Source organism: Hippichthys cyanospilos, chromosome 6, assembly GCF_059441005.1.
Source record: "Hippichthys cyanospilos isolate Australia breed blue-spotted pipefish chromosome 6, RoL_Hcya_1.0, whole genome shotgun sequence".
In the NCBI taxonomy this organism is placed as follows: domain Eukaryota; kingdom Metazoa; phylum Chordata; class Actinopteri; order Syngnathiformes; family Syngnathidae; genus Hippichthys; species Hippichthys cyanospilos.
The window spans coordinates 18,773,492-18,793,704 of record NC_142374.1 but is presented as its reverse complement, the minus strand read 5'-3'; the positions used below and the strand labels follow the sequence as shown (position 1 = coordinate 18,793,704).

The window sequence follows — 20,213 nt, the reverse complement described above, 5'->3', positions numbered from 1 at the left end:
CCCCCGTCTACTGCCCGGTCAGCTGGGATAGGCAGCAGCAAGCCTGCAACCTTTGTGAAGATAAGCCGCTCTAGAAAATGGATGGATGGATCATATTGCATTTTTTTATCAGGGCTCATTCTACAAAATGGAACATGCATAGCTGCATCTCAGTGTCCGTGCGTTTACCATGGTGCATCATACGTCCACGGACACGTACTTCAGCAAGGTTGCAATTTTTGGTAAGTGTTGACATAAATTCCATTGCAAAAAGGATTCATTTCACCACCGGGCTGTTTAACGACTTTAATATTTTTTTAGTATTTGCATGGGAGGCATATGGAACTGCACTGAGAACAACTGCACCGGTGAGACCGCCTTGACCTTTTTGCTGAGAAAGCAGTTAGCCGCTGTATCTATCATTTTACTACTTCGATCCATTCCACCCTCAGCGGAATGTTCGGTAATGGGGGACGTGTTTGTGACCACTTTTGACGGACGGATGTTTCTTCAGCCGGGTGCGTGTCAATACATCCTGGCAAAGAGCCGCGGCAGCAGCAGATTTACCGTCACGCTACAATACACGACTTGTGCTGAGGTGCTGAATGGATCTTCACAGCCATATGAAGAGCCGTCAGGGACGTTAGCTCTTACACACACAACTGAAATGTTTTCATAGAGCATTTAGTATGAACAAGAGTATTTCAGTAGAGTGTGATATAAGAATTGCTGAATATCCCTGGCGGCCTTGCGTATATCCACATACACACTGTCCTTTAACCTGCCTTTTCTGTGTACAGAAGCAAGTGTGTATTCAGTCGGTGACTCTCGTTCTGGAGGATGATGTCAGTCGTCAAATCACCCTGACAAGAGAAGGCGGTGTGATAATTGGCGTCAACTCAGCGCCCATCCTGCCTTTTCTTGATGGTGGCTATTGACTACACTATTTGAACCTTTCTGTTATGCTTCTTTATTTTAATGGATACAGCAGTAATGTTCCAGGGTTACTTTTAGATTTGGGCATGTGTGATAACAAATGGATGTAATTTTTATTATTTTCACAAATCATCAACCAATTTTAAGCATTGAAAATGGCTTAGTCAGTTTGACAACGCTTATGTGCAACTGCCCATTGACATGCTGCGTTAGCATCAGTAATGGACAATGATGTTAGTAAACAATATGAAAATAATACAAATAATACATGTTACATAGTGTCTAGTAAGCCTGTGCTGATTTTTCCCATTGACAAAAAATAAAATAAAATAAAAGCTGCATGAGCATCAGCACTGGACAGTGATATTAGTAAATGATGATATGTAAATAATGCAAATAATAAGTTCCACAGTGTCTAGTAGGCCTGGGTTGATTTTTCCCACCCATTGATTTAAATGAGAGTAACCTCCATTATTTTTGGAAATTTAATGATGCCTCGAAGGTACTATATTTGCATCATATTTATTGCTGTTTGCTTTCTTAGTAGTTCACAGTGGGTGAATTTGTGTTATTTGAGCAGACTTGGACCTTTAAATATCATTCATGTTGTCCTGATTATGTATCCCAACTGTGCCACTTGAATGAACAAAGAAAAAAAATAGAATCGCCTATTGACAAAATAAATGACAAAAAAAATGAATTCCCCATACTTCAAAGTAGGTCAAAACAAGTGTTTAAGGGAAGTGAACCCAAATTATTTTTCCTTACAATAATCCCATATTTCTGAATATGGCATTCTGAGTAATATTGCATTTGTGGAAAACGAATTAAGCAGCAAAATCCACGTGTTTTTAATCCATATTCAGTGGGTGCCCATTTTGCCGCTTACTTTCAACTAAAAATGATATCAATGTTGCTCAGGGCTCAGTAGTGACTAGCTTAGCTTGTGAATGTCACATGAACAAACTCAGAAAACATCATCTGAAAATGGTAGAACTCAATAGAACTCAATGTCAAGAACATTTCTGGATTGATTTAACTAAATAACGTTATCATTTACATGTGTTTTGGTGTTTCATGGGTGTTTAGATGCAATGGATGTGCGCAAGCTGACTTCGGTGTTCACCCAACTGAAAGCACATGTTGGACTGAGGCTGCATTACGACGGAAAAGGCGGGCGAGTTCATCTGCAACTTGACAGCCGCTGGCGAGGATTGACGCTCGGCCTTTGCGGGACCCTGAATGGAAATCTTCGAGATGACTTTCTGTCAGTCAGCACTTTTCACATCTTTTCCAGGCATACCAATGAAGTCTTTTTTTTTTTTTTATTATTGAACATTGCAAATGTATTCCATTTGTGAGTAGGTCCCCTGCTGGTATGATTGAGGGTACGCCGCAGCTCCATGCAAATGCTTGGAAGGTGTCTTCAGCTTGTGTTGCACCTGTTAACCTGCCCATTGTTGACCCATGCGAGATGAACCTACAAAATGGTATGTAAAGTGAGGAGATAAAGCAAAAAAACCTGATGTTGTATATTAAATCATTTTGCCCCAAATCCTGGTGAAAATAGTATAACTCCTGAATACTTGCCCTTAAAAGTGAATTTATTTTTATTACTGGTTATAGTGTGAGTATTTTTTAACTCCTTGCTCCCAAAATTTAAAATAGATTGTCTTTATTGTCATTTTATGGGAACATGGATTTGTGTATACTAAATAAATACGAACATTAAATAGAATATTATCAAATAAAAAGCACAGTTTTAAAATATGCACTATTTTGAACTATAGATCTGATAATATTGAAAAGATGTTGAAAGCAGCAAAAATAATATTGTATTTGTTATCTAAATACTTTTATAACAGTGACATTTATAGTTAAGAATAACAATTCATTTTTATTATTAAAGTGATACAGTATTTTTAGTATGAGATTTTTGAAAACTGTGAAGATGCCGGAAACGGAAGAAAGCAGTGGTTGTTTTGACAAAAACAGCATAAACTTAGGAAAAATATAGCAAATAAGAATAAGTATAGAATAAGAATATAGAAATGAATAGAAAATAATATAGAAAAGAATAGATTTGATTTGTTCAAAGTAAAAGATATACACCTTCATAATGAGGACTATTTATTTTATATATATATATATATATATATATATATATATATATATATATATATATATATATATATATATATATATATATATATATATATATATATATATATATATATATATATATATGTATTATTGTATTATTTGTTTCAACACTTTTATAATGGGGTTTATGGTCCTCAAGAGTTTAAAAATACTGCACAAGGGTCATTATTCCATCAAATATTAACCCTAGAGCAGTACAGCATTTTGATCATTTTTGAAGTCCTGGTAGTGTAATAACTAAGTGGTAATGCCATGTTGAACTTTGACCTGTTGTCACCATCTGGGTGAAATTTCAGCTCCCTTTTGTTGTCTTTCAATGATTCCCTTTGATGTAAAGCTCCAAGGATTGGACAAAATACCGCACACGTTGCCTCAAGGGTTAAATCGTACTTGAGGGACCAAGGTTGCTCAAATAATATGTTGTGTTCATGTCTTCTTAGTGTTCTACGCCTCTCAGTGTGAAGTGCTCTTGGGGAGCGTGTTCAGCCCGTGTCACGGCTACATCGGTCCAAACGTCTACCAGCAGCAGTGTCGCTACCAGGCCTGCCGCTGCGGGAGCGCTTGTCTGTGCATCGCTCTGGCTCACTACGCCCTGCTCTGCTCCAAGCACGGAGTTGACATTAATTTCCGAGCGCACGTCTCCGAATGCGGTGAGTTGTGAGAGCCGCTGGTTTAATCACCGCCGAGATTCCAAAACAACATCTTTGCATAATTGTAATAATAAATTATGGGAAAGGGCTTATGGGATTTTTTTGTTTGTTTGCAGAAAGTAGGTCATGTCTTTTTTTTTTCCCCTTTGGTTGTGTACGTATAGGAGTGGTGTGTCTTGGAGGGATGCTGTACCACTCGTGTGTGTCGTCCTGTGGGCGGTCCTGTCGCGCTCTGTCCAGCATGGAGACGTGTAACCCGGACGACTGCGCTGAGGGGTGCGGCTGTCCGGATGGCAGTTACTATGACGACGTGCGCCAGCGATGTGTGCGGCTGTAAGACCTCAAATATCAAGTGTCTTCAAGAGATACTTGGCTTATTTATGTATTTTTAGCAATAAAAAGTTCATGTTTTGTGTCTTAATAATTTGTTGATGAAATCATTTTTCATGTACAATCAATACCTTGAAAAACATATTTTGCAATTGCTGTCAACTGGAAATGACATCACGTGCTCATAGCTCACGTAACGATCAATCATAGCTCACCTGTTTTTTGGGTTTGGTCATTTGATGTTTACAAGCTGACTCGTGATTGGTCATTAACTGAGTCTTGAACGTGTGATGTTATTTTCAGTCTACACCAAATGGCACAATGTGAATTTAAACTTTAAATACACAATATTAATTAATATTGTGTATTAATTAAAGGTATTAATTGTACATTAAAAAAGAATGTGATTATTTCTTTATTAATTAATTAAAGACAAAACATTAACGTTTTACTGCTGAAAATATCTAAATAAGGGAAGTATCCCTTTAAATTGTTTTTCTGTTTTTTCTTTTTAATGTAACATGAAAAATCATTTAAAACATCCATCCGTTTTTCTATTGTCCCTTCTCCGCTAAAAGACGGGGCTAATTTTCAAGTCCGAACCATCCACCTGTGAGGCACATGTGCATACCAACACAGTAGTGCTTAGTTCTACTTAAATTCTTTGGAAAATTAACCACACAGTGCACATTGTTTGAAGTAGTCAAACATTTCTCATGTATGCATCGTACTGTAAATTAAAAAACGTTGTGAAACATTTCAAATAGTCAAGAGTTTTAAAAACATACTGAAAATAATAGAGTGGAGGTTTTTTTTTTTTTAAATAAAAGTTGCACAACAACTGGTGTGACTTACAAATGCAATTCATTTGAAAGAAAAAGATACATACAATATAGGTAAAACAAACAAACAAAAAGACTTTGCTTTAGTGACAAGAAACATAAAACACCAGAAAAATATGCTTATTTAACAAGAATATGTTCACATCCACCCATAAGCAACAGATGAGTAACTTGTGTTGTTCCAGGGCTCAGTGCCACTGCTACACCATGGCTGGTGTGTCTCAACCAGGCGAGGTCATCTTCAGTGCCACTGGACCCTGGTGAGTCACAAATTTCTTCTTCCACATCATCTGTATTATGTAAGGAAAAATCTATTCCGGCCAACATGGCTGGAGTCAAGGAAGTCCTAATTTCCATCACCATTCTGCTTTGCCTGGCGGAGGCTCTGGAGCGCCATTGGGACAGAGCCACTCCACAAAGAAAAATACATGAAACTACTCACATTGTTCGTCTTTCATAATGGTTTGAATGTTTTTGGGGTTACCGTATTTTTCAGAGTACAAGTCGACCACTCCTTTTTTACTGCAATTTGAGTGATTTTGACAAAAAATCGAGTATAATTCTACCGGTTACATTTCTGCTTGCATAGATCATGGCTGTCCATTTAAAACACATGATGTATGTTATTAAAATTATAAAATGACAATACTTTTAGGGGCATTTCTATATTATATATTGAGTTATGAGGGGAATGAGGCACGACTACAAGACAATGTACTCATGCACGTAGACGCAAATGCTAAAAATAACATGGCAACAATAAATTGATTTGAAGTTTCGATGCTTTATTTTTTGACACAGCTGAATATTAATTTGTCTGAAAGCCCTAAAAGTCATCATCACTATCTGAAACGGCAAATAGCTCCTCCTGGATTTAACACGTGCTCTTCTTCCTCCTTGTCACCAGTAGTCATCTTCGGACCTGTCCAAATGTCTGAAATAGAGGTCTTCAGAAATGACTTGATTATCATCTTACTTGGGATATTCTCACAACCTTTCTTTACGCAATCGGCGACTATGGTGAGATCACAGCGTGAAAGGTTGCCCTTCGCTGTGTTTCTCTCCCCAATTGCTGACATCCATGCGTGCTGCTGCTTTTGCGTTTTTGTTTTGAAAGGCTGAAGGAGACAATTCAAGCCATATTTTCCTTTTCATAATGCGTCAGTCCATCGAAAAAATTAGCCACGCAACCTCGTTGTCAAGATAAAAGGAGGCAAGTAGGCAATGCTCTGAAAATTAGAGGTATATTTATTAATTTTATTTTATTCATGATTTGGCTAATTTCACATTGAAATTAATGTCTTTCAAACACTGATATGTGGAGAAAATTGGTCTGGTATTGATATATGCAGTTATAAGTCAACCCCCGTAATGTGGGGGTTAAAAATGAAGAACAAAAACTCACCATGTATGAGAAATACGGGAGGTGGGTGCCACCTCAGGGTGTTACAAAAAAAGATGCAGACACAAATACAATTTTTGACAAATACCTTTCCTAATGTTCTACGGGAAAATTAATTAATAGATGAGCTCACAAATGTCTATTTAGTGATTCAGTGAGGGTTCACTGTAAATGAGACAAAATGCAATTTGGCTAACCTCTCTTTGCTCCTTTATTTTCTACTAGCCTATGCAGAAATGGGAAGCTGGAGTGTGTGCCAGAGGAAAAAGGTACCCCCCCCCCCCCCTTTTCTATCAGTTCTTGTTTCTTCTAACAACAAAGTGCTGTGTCAGGCAGTGCCCCCCTTGCTGAAACCAAGCTTATTATGTTAGTAGTCATGTCACTTGTTTCCCAGGACTACCTAGTGTGCTTGGTGAGAAGAACCATGGCATTGACTTTATCTCTGTCTGTGTGTAGAGCCAGCCAGCCCAGAAATCGGGCAGTGCCCCACGGGTAAAGTGTACCACACTTGTGCCGAGCAGAGAGGCGGCACTGCCTGCGCGCCGACGTGCCGCAACATCATGTTGAATGTCACCTGCCCGCCCAACACGCCTTGTATCCCGGGCTGTGTCTGCCCTCCTGGGTAATAGCCCCCCCCTCCTTCCCCCATTACTCTTCGTCTTTTGTGTCAAAGAGGTCCTGAAATTGCCTTGCAGGTGCATAGAAATAATAATGTTGATTTAAAAAAAAAGAAAACAGCGGTGCAATTTTTGCTCTTTTGGCAAATCTCTGACAAAATGATCTCATTAAAGAGATTAATTTTCAAATGTATGCAAGTGGATGTGAGCACAAAAGGACGAAAAACCGGAGGCTGCCTGTGAGACAGATGTAATTAGTGGGTAGTCATCTCCAATGATTAAAGGCACGATGTACTTAATCAAGAGAGCACACTGCATATGCTTTCATCTTCAAAATCGTCACACTAATATTACTATATATATTTTTTTTGCATATCTTTTGTCTTTGCTTAATATTTCTGTGTCACTACAATCTAGATCTGATTGTATATTTGTATGCTTGGTATATTCTATTTTAAGACTGGTGCTCCACCGTGGGGAGTGTTACTTTCCAGAGAGCTGCCCTTGTGTCTGGCTGGGGTTGGAGTACCTCCCTGGAGAAACGGTGGAAACGTCTTGTTATAAATGGTATGTCAAAGGCCCGCTTGGAATGGCATTTTATTATTCGGAAGTTTACAAAAAAAAAAAAAAAGAATCACCACTTGTCATAACCTTTGGTGCATGTGATTAATATGATACCTAGGGGTCCGTAAAGGCACCCCAAGGAGGTAGATGAGATTTCAACTGGGTTCCTGCAGATATATGCAAATCTAATTTAAAGGGGCAATGTGTAAGATTTTAGACCATTTTTCATCGAAAAGAACGAAATTAAATGATTATGAATTTCAAAAACTTGCAATAAATGTGTTCTTACCAACCAACCGTATGTTTTAAATATAATCGTCGGTCTAGTTATCATGATATTACATTGGGGTGGCACTCCTCTGGAGCCTGCCATGTCTGTTTTAGCTACGAACAATGGTAAGTGCAGCACCTCCTGCTGTCCGTAATGAAAAGCGGTCTAAGTCTTACGCGTTGCCCCTTTAAAGCTTTTTACCAATGGTCTGATAGGAAGAGTACATTTTTCTTTTCAAATAAAGAGCAAATTAATTGGAAAATGAAACAGCTTATTCCTAAATTGTGTTCTAGTGACTACATTGCAAAGTATTGCACATACCACTACAAATATAATTCCAAAGTTTAGTAAGATGGCGTAGATACATAAGTGGTTCTCAACCTTCTAATGTACCCTCTATTAATATTTTTTTTCAGCTAAATAACTCCTAGCCAGCACAAAGCATTTTTGGATGGACAAAAAACCCCAACTTGAAAAAAAGTACTGTTCCATCCCTGTCTGATTTATTCAACAATGGAACAACAGCACAATTTCACTAAGTTTCTTTAAGTTCAATTAATCTGCTTTAATTTGAAAGGAAAACAATTACGGTCCTGCCTGGATGTTAAAAAGCCTTAAATTAGGCTTGCTGATACCTGCCGAAACCCTGTTAAAATCTTGTGTACCCCCTGTAGTGTGTTTAACAGAGCTATGTTTTTGTTTTTAATACATAAATTATTTATCCTGGTTAGGTTGTACTTGGCTGAAAAAATATTTCTTAGGGATTCGCGATTCAAAAAAGGTTGTGTGCTACTGTCATAATCAAATCAAATCAATTTGATATTGTCACTCATTTGGAACAAACACCATCAAAAACACATGACGGAATGGTGAATTTGCACAATTTTTTTCCTTCTTTTTATTTTTCTGTTGGTTATCTCTCCTCAGCGTGTGTCACCGTGGATATTTTAACTGTAGTTATTCACCATGCCCGGCTGTGTGTACAGTCTACAGCGACAGACATTACCACACTTTCGACGGCCTGGAGTATGACTATCATTCGGACTGTCAGGTCTACTTGCTCAAAGTAAGTTTGTGGATACCTTTTAAGGCTGAACTATTTTGAGAAATATCTCATTTATGATTTTTTTCCCCTCTGTGTTTTGATTGTGATTTAATATGCGATTATTTTCATCAAGTCCTTTTCGTGTGTTTTTTTTTAACAAACACAAGCAATCCATCATCTGTATAACACTAAATAACATCAAATTTAATTAACAGTTAGTTAGCACTTCGTCAATAAATACGAATCCGAAATCTGAAGTCAACAAAAATGCAGTCAACTGTTCCAACTTCATGAAACAGACATCCTAAATGTGTACTGCAAGTTCGGAAAGACTAAACTTATCGAGACACTATATAATTATGAAAAAAATAAAGCCTGCTGAGCAGCAGCCCCCCCTTTGTGATTCGAAAATTACATTGCAATGCCAACTTAAATTCGATTAATGGTTCAGCTTTAATCCCTAAGCAACGTCTGCGTGGAAGTCTATATTGTAAATGTAATTGCAAGAGTATGGGGCATCTGCTTAATAAATGGAATAGAATAAAATGTCGGTCTCTAGTTGGTGTCAGCGTGGCCTTTAAAGGAGACATATTATGATTTTCTATTTCGTACTTTAAGAGAGTTCCCAGTTGTCTTGGAAACGGGATCTTTTCATTTTTTGAGGACGCAGAATTATAGGACACTTAATATTCACTTGTCGTACTTGAAATCAATTTGGTTCTGTTTGATAAAAATGCATAATACGGCTTTTGTTTCCATGACAAGTGGGGGTAGAACTAGTGCATGCGAAGCCGATTTATTACTGTTGCCAACTTAGCAACTTGTTTTTCAAAAATGCGATGAGCAACAAAAAAGCGCTTTTCTTGCCAACTAGTTTCAGAAGTACGGAAGAGGATTAGGGCCAGTGAAGGAAAATAAAAAGTTGGCAGGGTTCGCACTTTTATCAGAGTTCTGAGTTTCTTTTCAGAATACTCACTTTTTAGTCAAAATTCTCATTTGAAAGTCAGACTTCTGACGTTAATGTCAGAAAAAAAGCCAGAATTCTCTACTCTCAGACGTCTCGCTTCATTCTCAAAAATCTCTTTTAAATTCTCAAAATTCTCTCTAAAGTCAGAATTCTCACTTTATGTTCAAGACTTCTGACTTTATTGTGAGAATTTGGTCAGGAGGTAAGAATTATGATTTTTATTCTGAGAACTCTGATTTCTCTCTTGTAAATTCTCAGAATTCTCACTTTAAAGTCGGACTTCTCACTTTATTCTCATAATTCTGACTTTATCATCAGAATTCCGAATTTATTCTCAGAAGTCAGTCAGAAATCTCAGGAGTCAAATTCTGACATTGTTCTCAAAATGTTGATTTTAAAGTAAAAAGAACTCTCTCAACTAAATTCTCAGATTTTTATTAAACACATAATTTTCACTTTATTTTCAGAATTCTGACATTATTGTGAGAATTTTGCATTTAGTCTCAGGCATCAGAATCCTGACTGTTCTCAAAATTGTGAGTTTATTCTCAGACCTCAGAATTCTGACTATACACAATTCTGACTTTATTCTCAGAATTCTGACTTTACTTTCAAAATTATTTCTTTATTCTCATAATTTTGACCATCAAAAATCTGTCTTTATTCTCATACTAACTTGAGACTTTTGATTGCAATAATTTTTTATCTGTAAATTCTGACTTTAAAGTCCCAATTTTGTGAAATGAAGTCACAATTCTGACTTTATTCTGAGAATAAACTCAATAAAGTCCAGATTTTGACTTTAATGTCAGATTTTTGACTTCATGTTCAATATCGCACTTAATAGGCAGGTGTTTGTCATATTAGTGTACGATGAATGAAAAAGTTCATCTTGAATTCCCCTTTAAGGAGCTAGCATCACTCACCATTTTCGACCAACAGTTGGATCTGATAGAAAGCAGCCAAGTCTCTGAGTGTTTCTTTTTTTCTTTTAGGTAGTAGTAGGTAAAGGTGTGTGTATGTGTGTACTCCTTTGTTTGTGCCTTGGTAATGCTAGGCAAGGATTTCGCCCGACAAAGAGACCAGTGTTCAGCAAAAACCTCAGGGCTACTTTGCTCCCAGGGATATAGAATTAGAATGTCTGAAACAGGCGCGCCGATTGAGACCTGACAGATTTGCGGACCGCCGTGCAGACCCGAAAAGTAATTACGCTGGAGTGTTTCCTGAGTGTGTATAATCCAAATGTCAGTGTTATAGTAGGTCCCTCCTCAAGAGGGATTTTGTTAATGAATGACCTTCTTTCCTGTGCGCAGAGTTCAGGAGAAACTGAAGTATCCATTGTTGCCCAAAATAAGGACTGTTATGAGAGCGGCATCGTGTGCATGAAAACCCTGGTCATACACGTGGCACTTACCAAGATCTACTTCATGGACAACTCTGGCAATCCTGTACATAAACTCATGATCTTAAAACTGATGTAAATAAGTCGTTTGACTGTCAATTTTCCAAGCAGAGCCCATCGACGGTAGTGGGACGAGAGTCCGCGTTTGAGCTGTGGAAAGCCGGATTCTACATCGTGGTCCACTTCCCCCATCAGGACTTGACCGTCCTCTGGGACCGTAAGACAACTGTCCACATCAGAGCCGGGCCTCGATGGAAGGTGCGCAGCTGTCAATCATTTTAAATTAGGACAAGTTTCGTAGTCCTCTGACGGTTCTTGTATCCCAGCGTAGGGACCTGGGGAAGGCGCTTTATTGGCAGTCAGTCTTCTGCCCGCCGCTCTTCTTTTACAGTGATTTTGTGTAGCTCGTGTGTGTGTGTGGGTGTGTACCACAGGCCGCCAAAGTCTTATTAATTCACCTTCCAAATTCAATGTTTACAATCAATTAGAGATGCAAATTAACAATTTCAATAATCGGTTATTTTGTTGATTCATTGATGAATCAGATGTTTCAAAACATGTTTAATTTTTCATCCCTTTAAAGGGGAAGTCAACCCCGAAATTTTTTTAGCTGTAATATGTTCTAAGTGCTTTCTTTGGTGTAAACACAGCAGTCTGAATTAAAACTCTATGTGGAATATAAATTAAGCAACAAAATTTACTCTTTATCCATCTTAGGGTTGCAGCCATTTTGTGCCTTGATGTAAACTGAAAATGACATCACGGTTGCTTGGGAAAGGACTAATCACCACTCACCTCTTTTGTAGTTTGGTCATGTGACATTTGCAAGCTGAGGCATGATTGGACATTATCGAAACAAATGATAATGTCAAATTTCAGGGGATATCAAGTGACAAAATGGTCGCCCCAGCAGACGCATATAAATGCATGGACTTTGCCCCTTAACATCTTAGCTACTTCACAAACACAATGTTAAGACCAATTTGGGTACATAGCAAATAATATTATTAAAAAACAATTGCAATTGATGTCCATCTGAATATTTTTCAATATGATACAAACACAATTACCGCATAATATAGAATATATTTCATTTCATTTGAGACCCAACCTTATGAATACAATCAATTCATAATATATCCCATTTAAAATACTTTGAGTATTTTCTTCCAGGGCCTTCTCAACGGACTATGTGGAAATTTCGATGGCGTGACCGTTAACGACATGACCACGTCCAGCCACATGGAGGTTAGCAACGCACAGACCTTTGGCGATAGCTGGGCGCTAGGACAGGTACGACTCCTCACTTTATTCTGTATTAAGCCTTCTCGCCATCGAGCTTACCAACTTTCTTGCTACTTTTTTGTTTTAGTGTCAAAGTGAGTACGTCGTGGAGCGACCGTGCGAAGCCGACTTGGGGAGACAGCCGTACGCCAAGAGGGAATGCGCGCTCCTGTACAGTGAGGTCTTTGCAGCTTGTCACAATGTGGTGAGTAGAAATGAAACAGTAATAATTAAAAGTAAATGCAATGAGTATTTTTGCTGAAAATGATCCTGATTATTATAATGATATAGTTACTTTACACACACTTAAAGAATTGCAAGTTTTATTTTCTTGTATCAATCTAATAAAAGAGTTCTTTTTTATATATGAACGATGATTAAGGTTAATGCTGAAAAAAAACCTTAAGGCTTATTGGGGCTCACATTTGTTTTTAATAGTTGCTAATGATATTATATTTTTCTATTGACTAAGGCGGCAAAAAACAATTACATTTAGAAATGATACTTTTGAGAACTCAAAATATCAAATTCACCGTAACATAACATAACATCCAGTTAGCATAAATGACTGCTTCACAGCATACTAAAAACAAGCCAATGACACAGCTACACAATTTCTGATACACTACTGACATGTGCGACCAGTAGATGGAGTCCTATATTTGCGCAGCCGAGTACCTGGTGGACTTCAGCTCATCAACAAAACACAAACCCCAGAGGACTGCACTTGATGTATTACATTACTTAGCAGAGATGAATACATATAATTAGCAATTGCCGAGATGCTGATTAGGAAATGATTAATCATGTTTTGCACGTGGTATAATGCTTGGGTGAGCCTGTCATGATTCTTGTGCATCTTAATTGAAGCGAAAGCGGGTTGATAATAAATGATATTGCTAAAGTTATTTATATACTGTGTATACATGCATATTTTTAATGTATTTAAAAGTGACATGTGTATGTGTTATTTTAATGGCTGTACCTCACAAAAGCATAATCTTTTAAAACACCTGATATAATTTAGGTCAACATACATTGGCAAGAAGACTCAAGTCACTCTGGATTTCTACCGTACATTAATTGGTCACGATAGTAATTCCAAAAGGTTCACATACTTTTAAAAAAAATGACTTTCTATCCTGCGTGACTCACAGTTAAGTTGAGCTTTGGACTACAATAAATTATTCGCACTGCGTATTGACTCTGTCATAGTGGTTACCCGATCCCTCCTGTACCGACCCACGATCATTTATCCAGATAACTCATCACTCATCTGAATTATTGACAACCCCTCTCCCCCTCAAGGCCTCCATTAATTTACTCCAATGGAGACATGGAAAAAAATAAGTCTTGCATGAAAAATGAGCATTATTATCATATTTACTCTTTCCATTCAGTGCATCCGGAAAGTATTTACAGCGGCTCAATTTCCCTTGATAAATGTCATGTTGCAACCTTATTACCCTTGTATCGTAGTGCAGTATTTTGCCCATTTTTGGTCATTTTCTTTCACATCATTGTTGCAATATTTTAGCCAAAGGATGGCACATTCCTGGTCATGTGATAACTAAGAGGTCTTGCCATGTTGAACTTTGTCATTTTGTCACCATTTAGGTGAAATTTCAGCTCCCTCATGTCCTCTTTCAATGATTTCCTTTGATGTGTTTGCATTTGACATAAAGATCAAATGATTGGACAAAATACTACCTGGGGGTTAATCAAGTAAACATTCTGCGCCGATTTTTGGATTTTTTTTTTTTTTTTTTTACAGTAAGTGCAAGCATGTAATAATAAATAAAAAGCAAAACGTTAGAACGGTTAAAATACAGGAACTTGGCTTCCCACCACTAGATGCCAGTGAGAGCATTTCTGTCTAACGCAGTTATCTTGCCTGACCATGACATACGCACCCTGTAGGTGGATGTGGCCTGGTTCTACAAAAACTGCCTGACCGACACTTGCAACTGCGACCGTGGGGGCGACTGTGAGTGTCTGTGCACATCCATCGCCGCCTATGCCAACAAATGCTGCCAGCACGGCATCTCCATACACTGGAGGTCGCCCTCTGTGTGCCGTGAGTACGCCGACACACATGCGTACGATCAAATTCTGATTGACAACTGTTTCCTGAATGCTTCTTCATTTCAGCCGGGGATTGTGAATACTACAACCAAGGTATTTATAATTGTAATTCCTGCCTTACTCATTAACTTCCTTCAAACTAAACTCGTCTTATGCGCCCCTCAGCACTGGGCGAGGGCCCGTATTCCTTGGTGACCGCTGTCCACAATAACACAATGATGGGAGTGAATCGCACCAGCGGCTCCGTGTTTCCTCTGCTCAGAGACACGTCAGGTCATTTGCCTTCCCCGGGCGTCCTCTTCAACTTTATGATCACTGATGGCCTGCACAAGAACAGGACGTCACGTAAGCTTTCTTGAATAATACAAACTCCAACACTTTGTTTAAAGGCCTTTAAAGGTCAGGGAGCAAAGATTCATTTGGTCTGTTAAAATATTTACTTATTATGCTTTGTCATCCGTACATGCGATTTCTAGGACGTTGTGAAACACAGTTGGGTTAAAAAACAGGTTTTCATTACGCATTTTGATAAATGTTAAATGTTTTTCCTTTTTATCTTAGTCAAAAGACATCTTTTTAATAATTCTAACAAAATGTGCAACAGCACGTCTACGAGAATTAAATGAACACTTCATCAGTTAAATAGCTCTTTGAATGTCTCTACAGTAAGCCAAGTTTTCTAAATTTAATTAAACTATAAAAGCTAATGATTCACTTAGATCCGTTTTAAGTCGAAATCAAAACAAAAGCTACAGCAATTCCCAGAATTAGTATCATTTCTTTGAACATTAAGTAAAAAAGAACTAAAAATAATTGAAAAATTCCCTGAGGTTTACTAAATTTTAATATGAAACGATTATGACTGTAATCAGCTGGAAGAGTTCTTAAAAAGACCGATGCTGTCAAAAATGTCAAATATCAGTGCTCATAATAAGCCCAGCCAGTCATCGTCTAATCCACAATCATAAAGTTGACTGAGAAAATGCTCAACTGTTATCTGTTGATTTCTGCCATCGAGTGGAAAATACTATTATTACAACGTAAAACTGATCTTTTTTAACACATGCACTACTTAAAGCTTGGTTTATGTTCAACGTGCTCCGTGCGGCTCCACATGTCAAAATGTCATCATTTTACCACGTCTGTCCGCGCGGGTCAGATTTCCCGCAATGTGTACCATCCGGAATTTCCTAATATGGCCGATGAACGTTTGCTAATGGAAGTTTGCCAGCACAAAGATGTTCATGATTCGGCTGAAAGGGACTACTGTGACTTAAATACAGTAAACAACTCCTGGAGAGCATGCACACTGGGAAGAGATAAGGAGTTTGTTAAAAAAGCTTGGAAGAATTAAGATCGTTTTGATCTACTAGGATTCTCTACCTCTGTTAAAGAGTGGCGTTGTTTGTATGCTGTAGACCCTATTTACTGCCACCTAGAGTATAGGAGAATATTGGCTGACTGCGGGGGAAAAGCCGCACCGTGTTTAAAATGCTGCAAAACGTGTGCTGGCAAGAATCCGTGCGTCATATTTCTGCATGGAGCGTTCCTGCGTCAAGCATAAACCAATCTTTAGGGCTATACGCAAAGGTACATTTTTCGAATGGGCTGGCAATGAATAAGTTGATGTATAAAATTAATTCATGGGCAATCATCAGTTGCCCATCCCTGGTCTTGATTCAACATTCAGTCTGAGTAAGAAATATGTTATTGCCTTTATGGAATAAAATATGTGCTACACGGTAAAAAAAAAATAGGGTGTTAATCTCTTTAAGGATATTTCAAAAACATGGATGGACAATTTCATGGGTTTTCCACTTCAGAAGCTCCCCTGAACTCTTTTATGTATGCAATAGATTTATTCCCAGTTTCTATTTCCCCAGGCATCCCCGTGGTGTCCCTGGAGTCTGCGGAAAGACCGAATTTCTTCCTCGTGGTGTCAGGCAAGCGATGTGTCCAGCTGGAGCGATGGAGTCGAGGGGAGGAGTTTGGGCGGCGGGCGACGTTCATTCAGCATCAGGGGCTGTTTCTGCCCGGTCACACTTCATTCGAACTTGCCGGCCAACCTGGGATCTTTTTGACCCTGACACGCACTGCCGCTCGAGCCCTCAGATATGACACCTCTGGAGGTTTCAAAGCCAGTAGCAGCTTCATTCTGGAGGGTCTGTAATATGTTTGTCTGTGATATGTGGCGCAGCGGTTAGCATGTCCGCCTCACAGTTCAGGGACCTGAGTTCAAATCCATGCATGTTCTCCACTAAATTCAATATGTCTGTCATTGCATTACATACATTTACATCCAGTCTGCATCAGAACTAACCAATTTGCTCTTTTCTTCATGCAGAGACTCATTTTGTCATCCCCTACCGGATGATGTGTGAGTGGCGCTATCAGGCCTGCGCCAGCCCTTGCGTGCGCACTTGCAATGACCCAGATGCTACACGCTGCAACTTCCTGCCTCTGTAAGAGCACCGCCCTTCGTGACGCACACTCGATCGTACTTTAAAGGCATTTTAATGACTTGCTGTACATCACAGAGTGGAAGGCTGCTTCCCACGATGTCCGAAAAACATGGTCTTAGATGAGGTCACCAGCAGATGTGTGTACATGGAGGATTGTGAGTCATGCTTTTTTAGTGGAACTTCTAAGGTTGAACACGATGCATTTTGGGATGCTGGGCATATTTACGCACGATTATTCAATTGTCCTTTTTAGGCGTGACTCTACCCCCGACTCCCACCCCCTTTGCATTCGCGACACGGCCCGACAACACTACAATGTTGCCACCGACAACAACAAGACACACACCTACCACAACAACTACGAGCACCACTAGAGTCCTCTCTACGACTTCCACCACCATGAGGCCATCCACTACTTTCAGTCCATCTCCTCCAGGGATGCCCACCACTCCGAGGACCCCCAGTCAGACACCCCCAACCACGTCATCTCTCATTTCGACTCCCACCCCTTCGGTTATTCTCACAACTATCGCGTCATCAACCCCCGCGCCGTCCATACCACCTTCCGTCATCTTCCCCGCAACTAGGACCGTTACCACAGCTACTCCTCCTCAAACTCAGTCGGACGCTTCAACGGTCGCCTTGGCAACGTCCGCGCCGAGTGACAGAAGCAACGAGCCGGTGACTACAGAAATATTGACAAGTCAAGACAGCTTACCGACAAAAGAGGCAGTGTCGACCACATCTGTCTTCATCCCTACAACACCATGTACTGTAAGTTTTCTTGACATTTACAAGCACACCTTGCACAGTTTGATGTTTTTGTTGGATTTGAAGACACAAAAGTCACAATCGTCCTGAGAATTAAGATGATAAAATTCAATGGAGATTGCTCTGTCCTGCTATATCCCATCCTGTTCTATTCTATAGTCACAATCATCCTGAGACTAGATAGATCTGAAATGTGATTGTCCTGTCCCGTCCTGTCTCATCCTGTCCCGCCTAGTCCTGTTTGCTACTTTTCACATGTCGTTAAATGTGACACCCTGTGCTAAATCTTCACAGGGTGGAGCATTGCTTGATTAACGAACCTGTCGTATTTGCTACCCTCGGGGTGTACAGTAATACCCGTCCTGTCCAATTTTGTTGTATTTCCGTCCTTTTTGTGAAAGAGACTAGCGCTGCCTGGCTCACTACTATCCTGTCTTGTCCTGACCTGTCCTGTCCATTTGGTAGTTGTTCCATCCTTCTGCCTTAAGGAAAAGTTCTGTCCTGTTAACTACTAATTGTGTCCTTTTCTCGCTGGGTGGACTACAGCTTATCCTATCCAATCCTGGCCTATCCTATCCTATATTGTCATTTCCTATTTAGTACGTAGTTGTTCTATCGTTTTCATTACAGAATAGAACACTGCCTGGCTTCCTATTCCTGTCCTGCTCTATACTATTCTGTATTGTCCTATTCAACGTAGTAATTGTCGAACCCATTCCTCACACACTCTAGCTAGCACTCCCTAGCTCACTCCTGTCCTGTCCTGTCCTATTTGCGACTCAGTGTGTCTTTTCCTCACAGTGAAATACTGCCTGCCCTGTTCTATATTGTCCAGATCTTGTCTTTTTGGTGTTTGTTCCATCCTTTTATTACAAGAGTAGCACTACCTGGCACACTACTCCTGCCTTGTTCTTTCGTAATGTGTCTTGTCTTGTCCTGACCTTTTTTTTGCCCATTCCAACGGTGCACACGTCCATGCACCATATCGCTTCAGCCTCCATACGTCCATCGTATCAACGAGTGCGCAGAGCTCATCTGTTTCAACGGGCAGCTGCTGCTTTATAACGCATCCCTGCATTGCCGCTTCGACACGACCCGACCAGGCTGCAGCCTGCTAGGCCTGCCTGTCCTCATCAACATGGACCCCTGCTGCCCACAGTGGCGGTGCCCTTGTAAGCAGCCGCATTGTTGCTCATTGATATACTGTACACCGATGGTGCCGATTTAACAAGACGGATGATCAAGAGGGGTTGTTTTTCCAGGTCGTTGCACTGTGATGTCTGACCTACGCGTGATCACGTTTGATGGCAACAATGTGGCCTTGTATGATAACGGCTCCTACGTCCTGGTTAAGCTGCCGGGAGAGACTGTTATTGGTACGGTAGAGAAATGTCCAACCAGCCAGGTAATAAATAACACTGATTTACTGATTATATCCTCCTAAGACCTAGCCTGTTCATTTGGGTCCACTGTAGTAATGTTTGTTTTTGCTCTATCTGTCTTTTGACTCTTTTGAGCTACATTACTAAGTTCTAGTGTGATCAGCAGAGGACATTCTGGCCTTTTCTCATATGTTCCGGTGGGATGCAATAAACTTTGCTGTCCCGCTGAAACAAATTGGACACAGCAGTGAACACAAAGGAATGGGCTGGAACTCAAGAGGATACACACTTTAATCAAGACATTATCAAGACATTATTGCATTAGTTGTGCTTTCCTTTTTTAAATTAGAGAAGTTAGATGAATTCTCACAATAAAGGGTGAAATTTGACAATTTTTCACGCAGGCTCGAGGAGAACATTTTACATACACATTTAAAAAAAAAAATTTAAATATGAATTTGAGATTCAATAGTATATTAGCTTATTTTGGCTGAAATGATCATTAAGTTTAACAACTAGTATTTTAAATGCGGAATTGACATATTTTAATAGTTGCTCACACGTGCATGTTAGCATTTACAAATCCTTGTGAAATTGGTGAAAAAAATATATGTATTTCTTTTAATATCTTGAAAAAAAAAACGTTTTGTTTTTTTTTAAGATGGAACCTTTTTAAACTGGTTTGCCTAGGACGTATGCACTTGCAGTAGTTACGCATAGTCAGAATTTAAATGGTGTCATTTTTGAGAACAGCCGGTATTATTATTCATATGTTGTCGTTTTTGTTATCTTCCAGAGCGTAAACTCAATCAGAAGACCTGTGAGTGACACATACACAGCTTGTTCCATTCTGTTTTGTTATTGTTGTCAATTTAATGCGCTTTCATTTTCTTTCCCGCACAGAGTCCAAATGGTGGAACATCTGGTCTGTGTTTAAAAAAATTAAATATCACAACATCTTCCGACCATATTATCGTCAATCGACTGGATCGAAAGGTAACTCGCTTTCGCTGACTATAAAATTGACTTTCCTCTATGTGATTATTATTCATTTCCAGGTT

General features: G+C 39.3%; 1 protein-coding gene across 2 annotated transcripts in view; it reads left to right on the top strand.

Moving 5' to 3' along the window:
- Positions 1–300: 300 nt before the first annotated feature.
- otogl (otogelin-like) overlaps positions 301–20,213 on the top strand; it is a 29,783-nt gene continuing 9,870 nt past the window's right edge. For both annotated transcript variants that reach the window (XM_088417082.1, XM_088417081.1), the window contains exons 1-27: positions 301–347; positions 432–577; positions 780–906; positions 2,005–2,182; positions 2,281–2,405; positions 3,519–3,728; positions 3,893–4,061; positions 5,086–5,160; positions 6,528–6,571; positions 6,759–6,924; positions 7,379–7,486; positions 8,682–8,820; positions 11,080–11,214; positions 11,280–11,426; positions 12,342–12,461; positions 12,541–12,657; positions 14,373–14,529; positions 14,604–14,630; positions 14,703–14,882; positions 16,421–16,699; positions 16,882–16,999; positions 17,075–17,154; positions 17,253–17,773; positions 18,765–18,942; positions 19,033–19,175; positions 19,949–19,972; positions 20,056–20,148. In XM_088417082.1, coding sequence (XP_088273208.1) covers positions 308–347; positions 432–577; positions 780–906; positions 2,005–2,182; positions 2,281–2,405; positions 3,519–3,728; positions 3,893–4,061; positions 5,086–5,160; positions 6,528–6,571; positions 6,759–6,924; positions 7,379–7,486; positions 8,682–8,820; positions 11,080–11,214; positions 11,280–11,426; positions 12,342–12,461; positions 12,541–12,657; positions 14,373–14,529; positions 14,604–14,630; positions 14,703–14,882; positions 16,421–16,699; positions 16,882–16,999; positions 17,075–17,154; positions 17,253–17,773; positions 18,765–18,942; positions 19,033–19,175; positions 19,949–19,972; positions 20,056–20,148 — 3,846 coding nt within the window. In that variant the 5' untranslated portion in view covers positions 301–307. The remainder of the gene's footprint in view (positions 348–431; positions 578–779; positions 907–2,004; positions 2,183–2,280; positions 2,406–3,518; positions 3,729–3,892; positions 4,062–5,085; positions 5,161–6,527; positions 6,572–6,758; positions 6,925–7,378; positions 7,487–8,681; positions 8,821–11,079; positions 11,215–11,279; positions 11,427–12,341; positions 12,462–12,540; positions 12,658–14,372; positions 14,530–14,603; positions 14,631–14,702; positions 14,883–16,420; positions 16,700–16,881; positions 17,000–17,074; positions 17,155–17,252; positions 17,774–18,764; positions 18,943–19,032; positions 19,176–19,948; positions 19,973–20,055; positions 20,149–20,213) is intronic.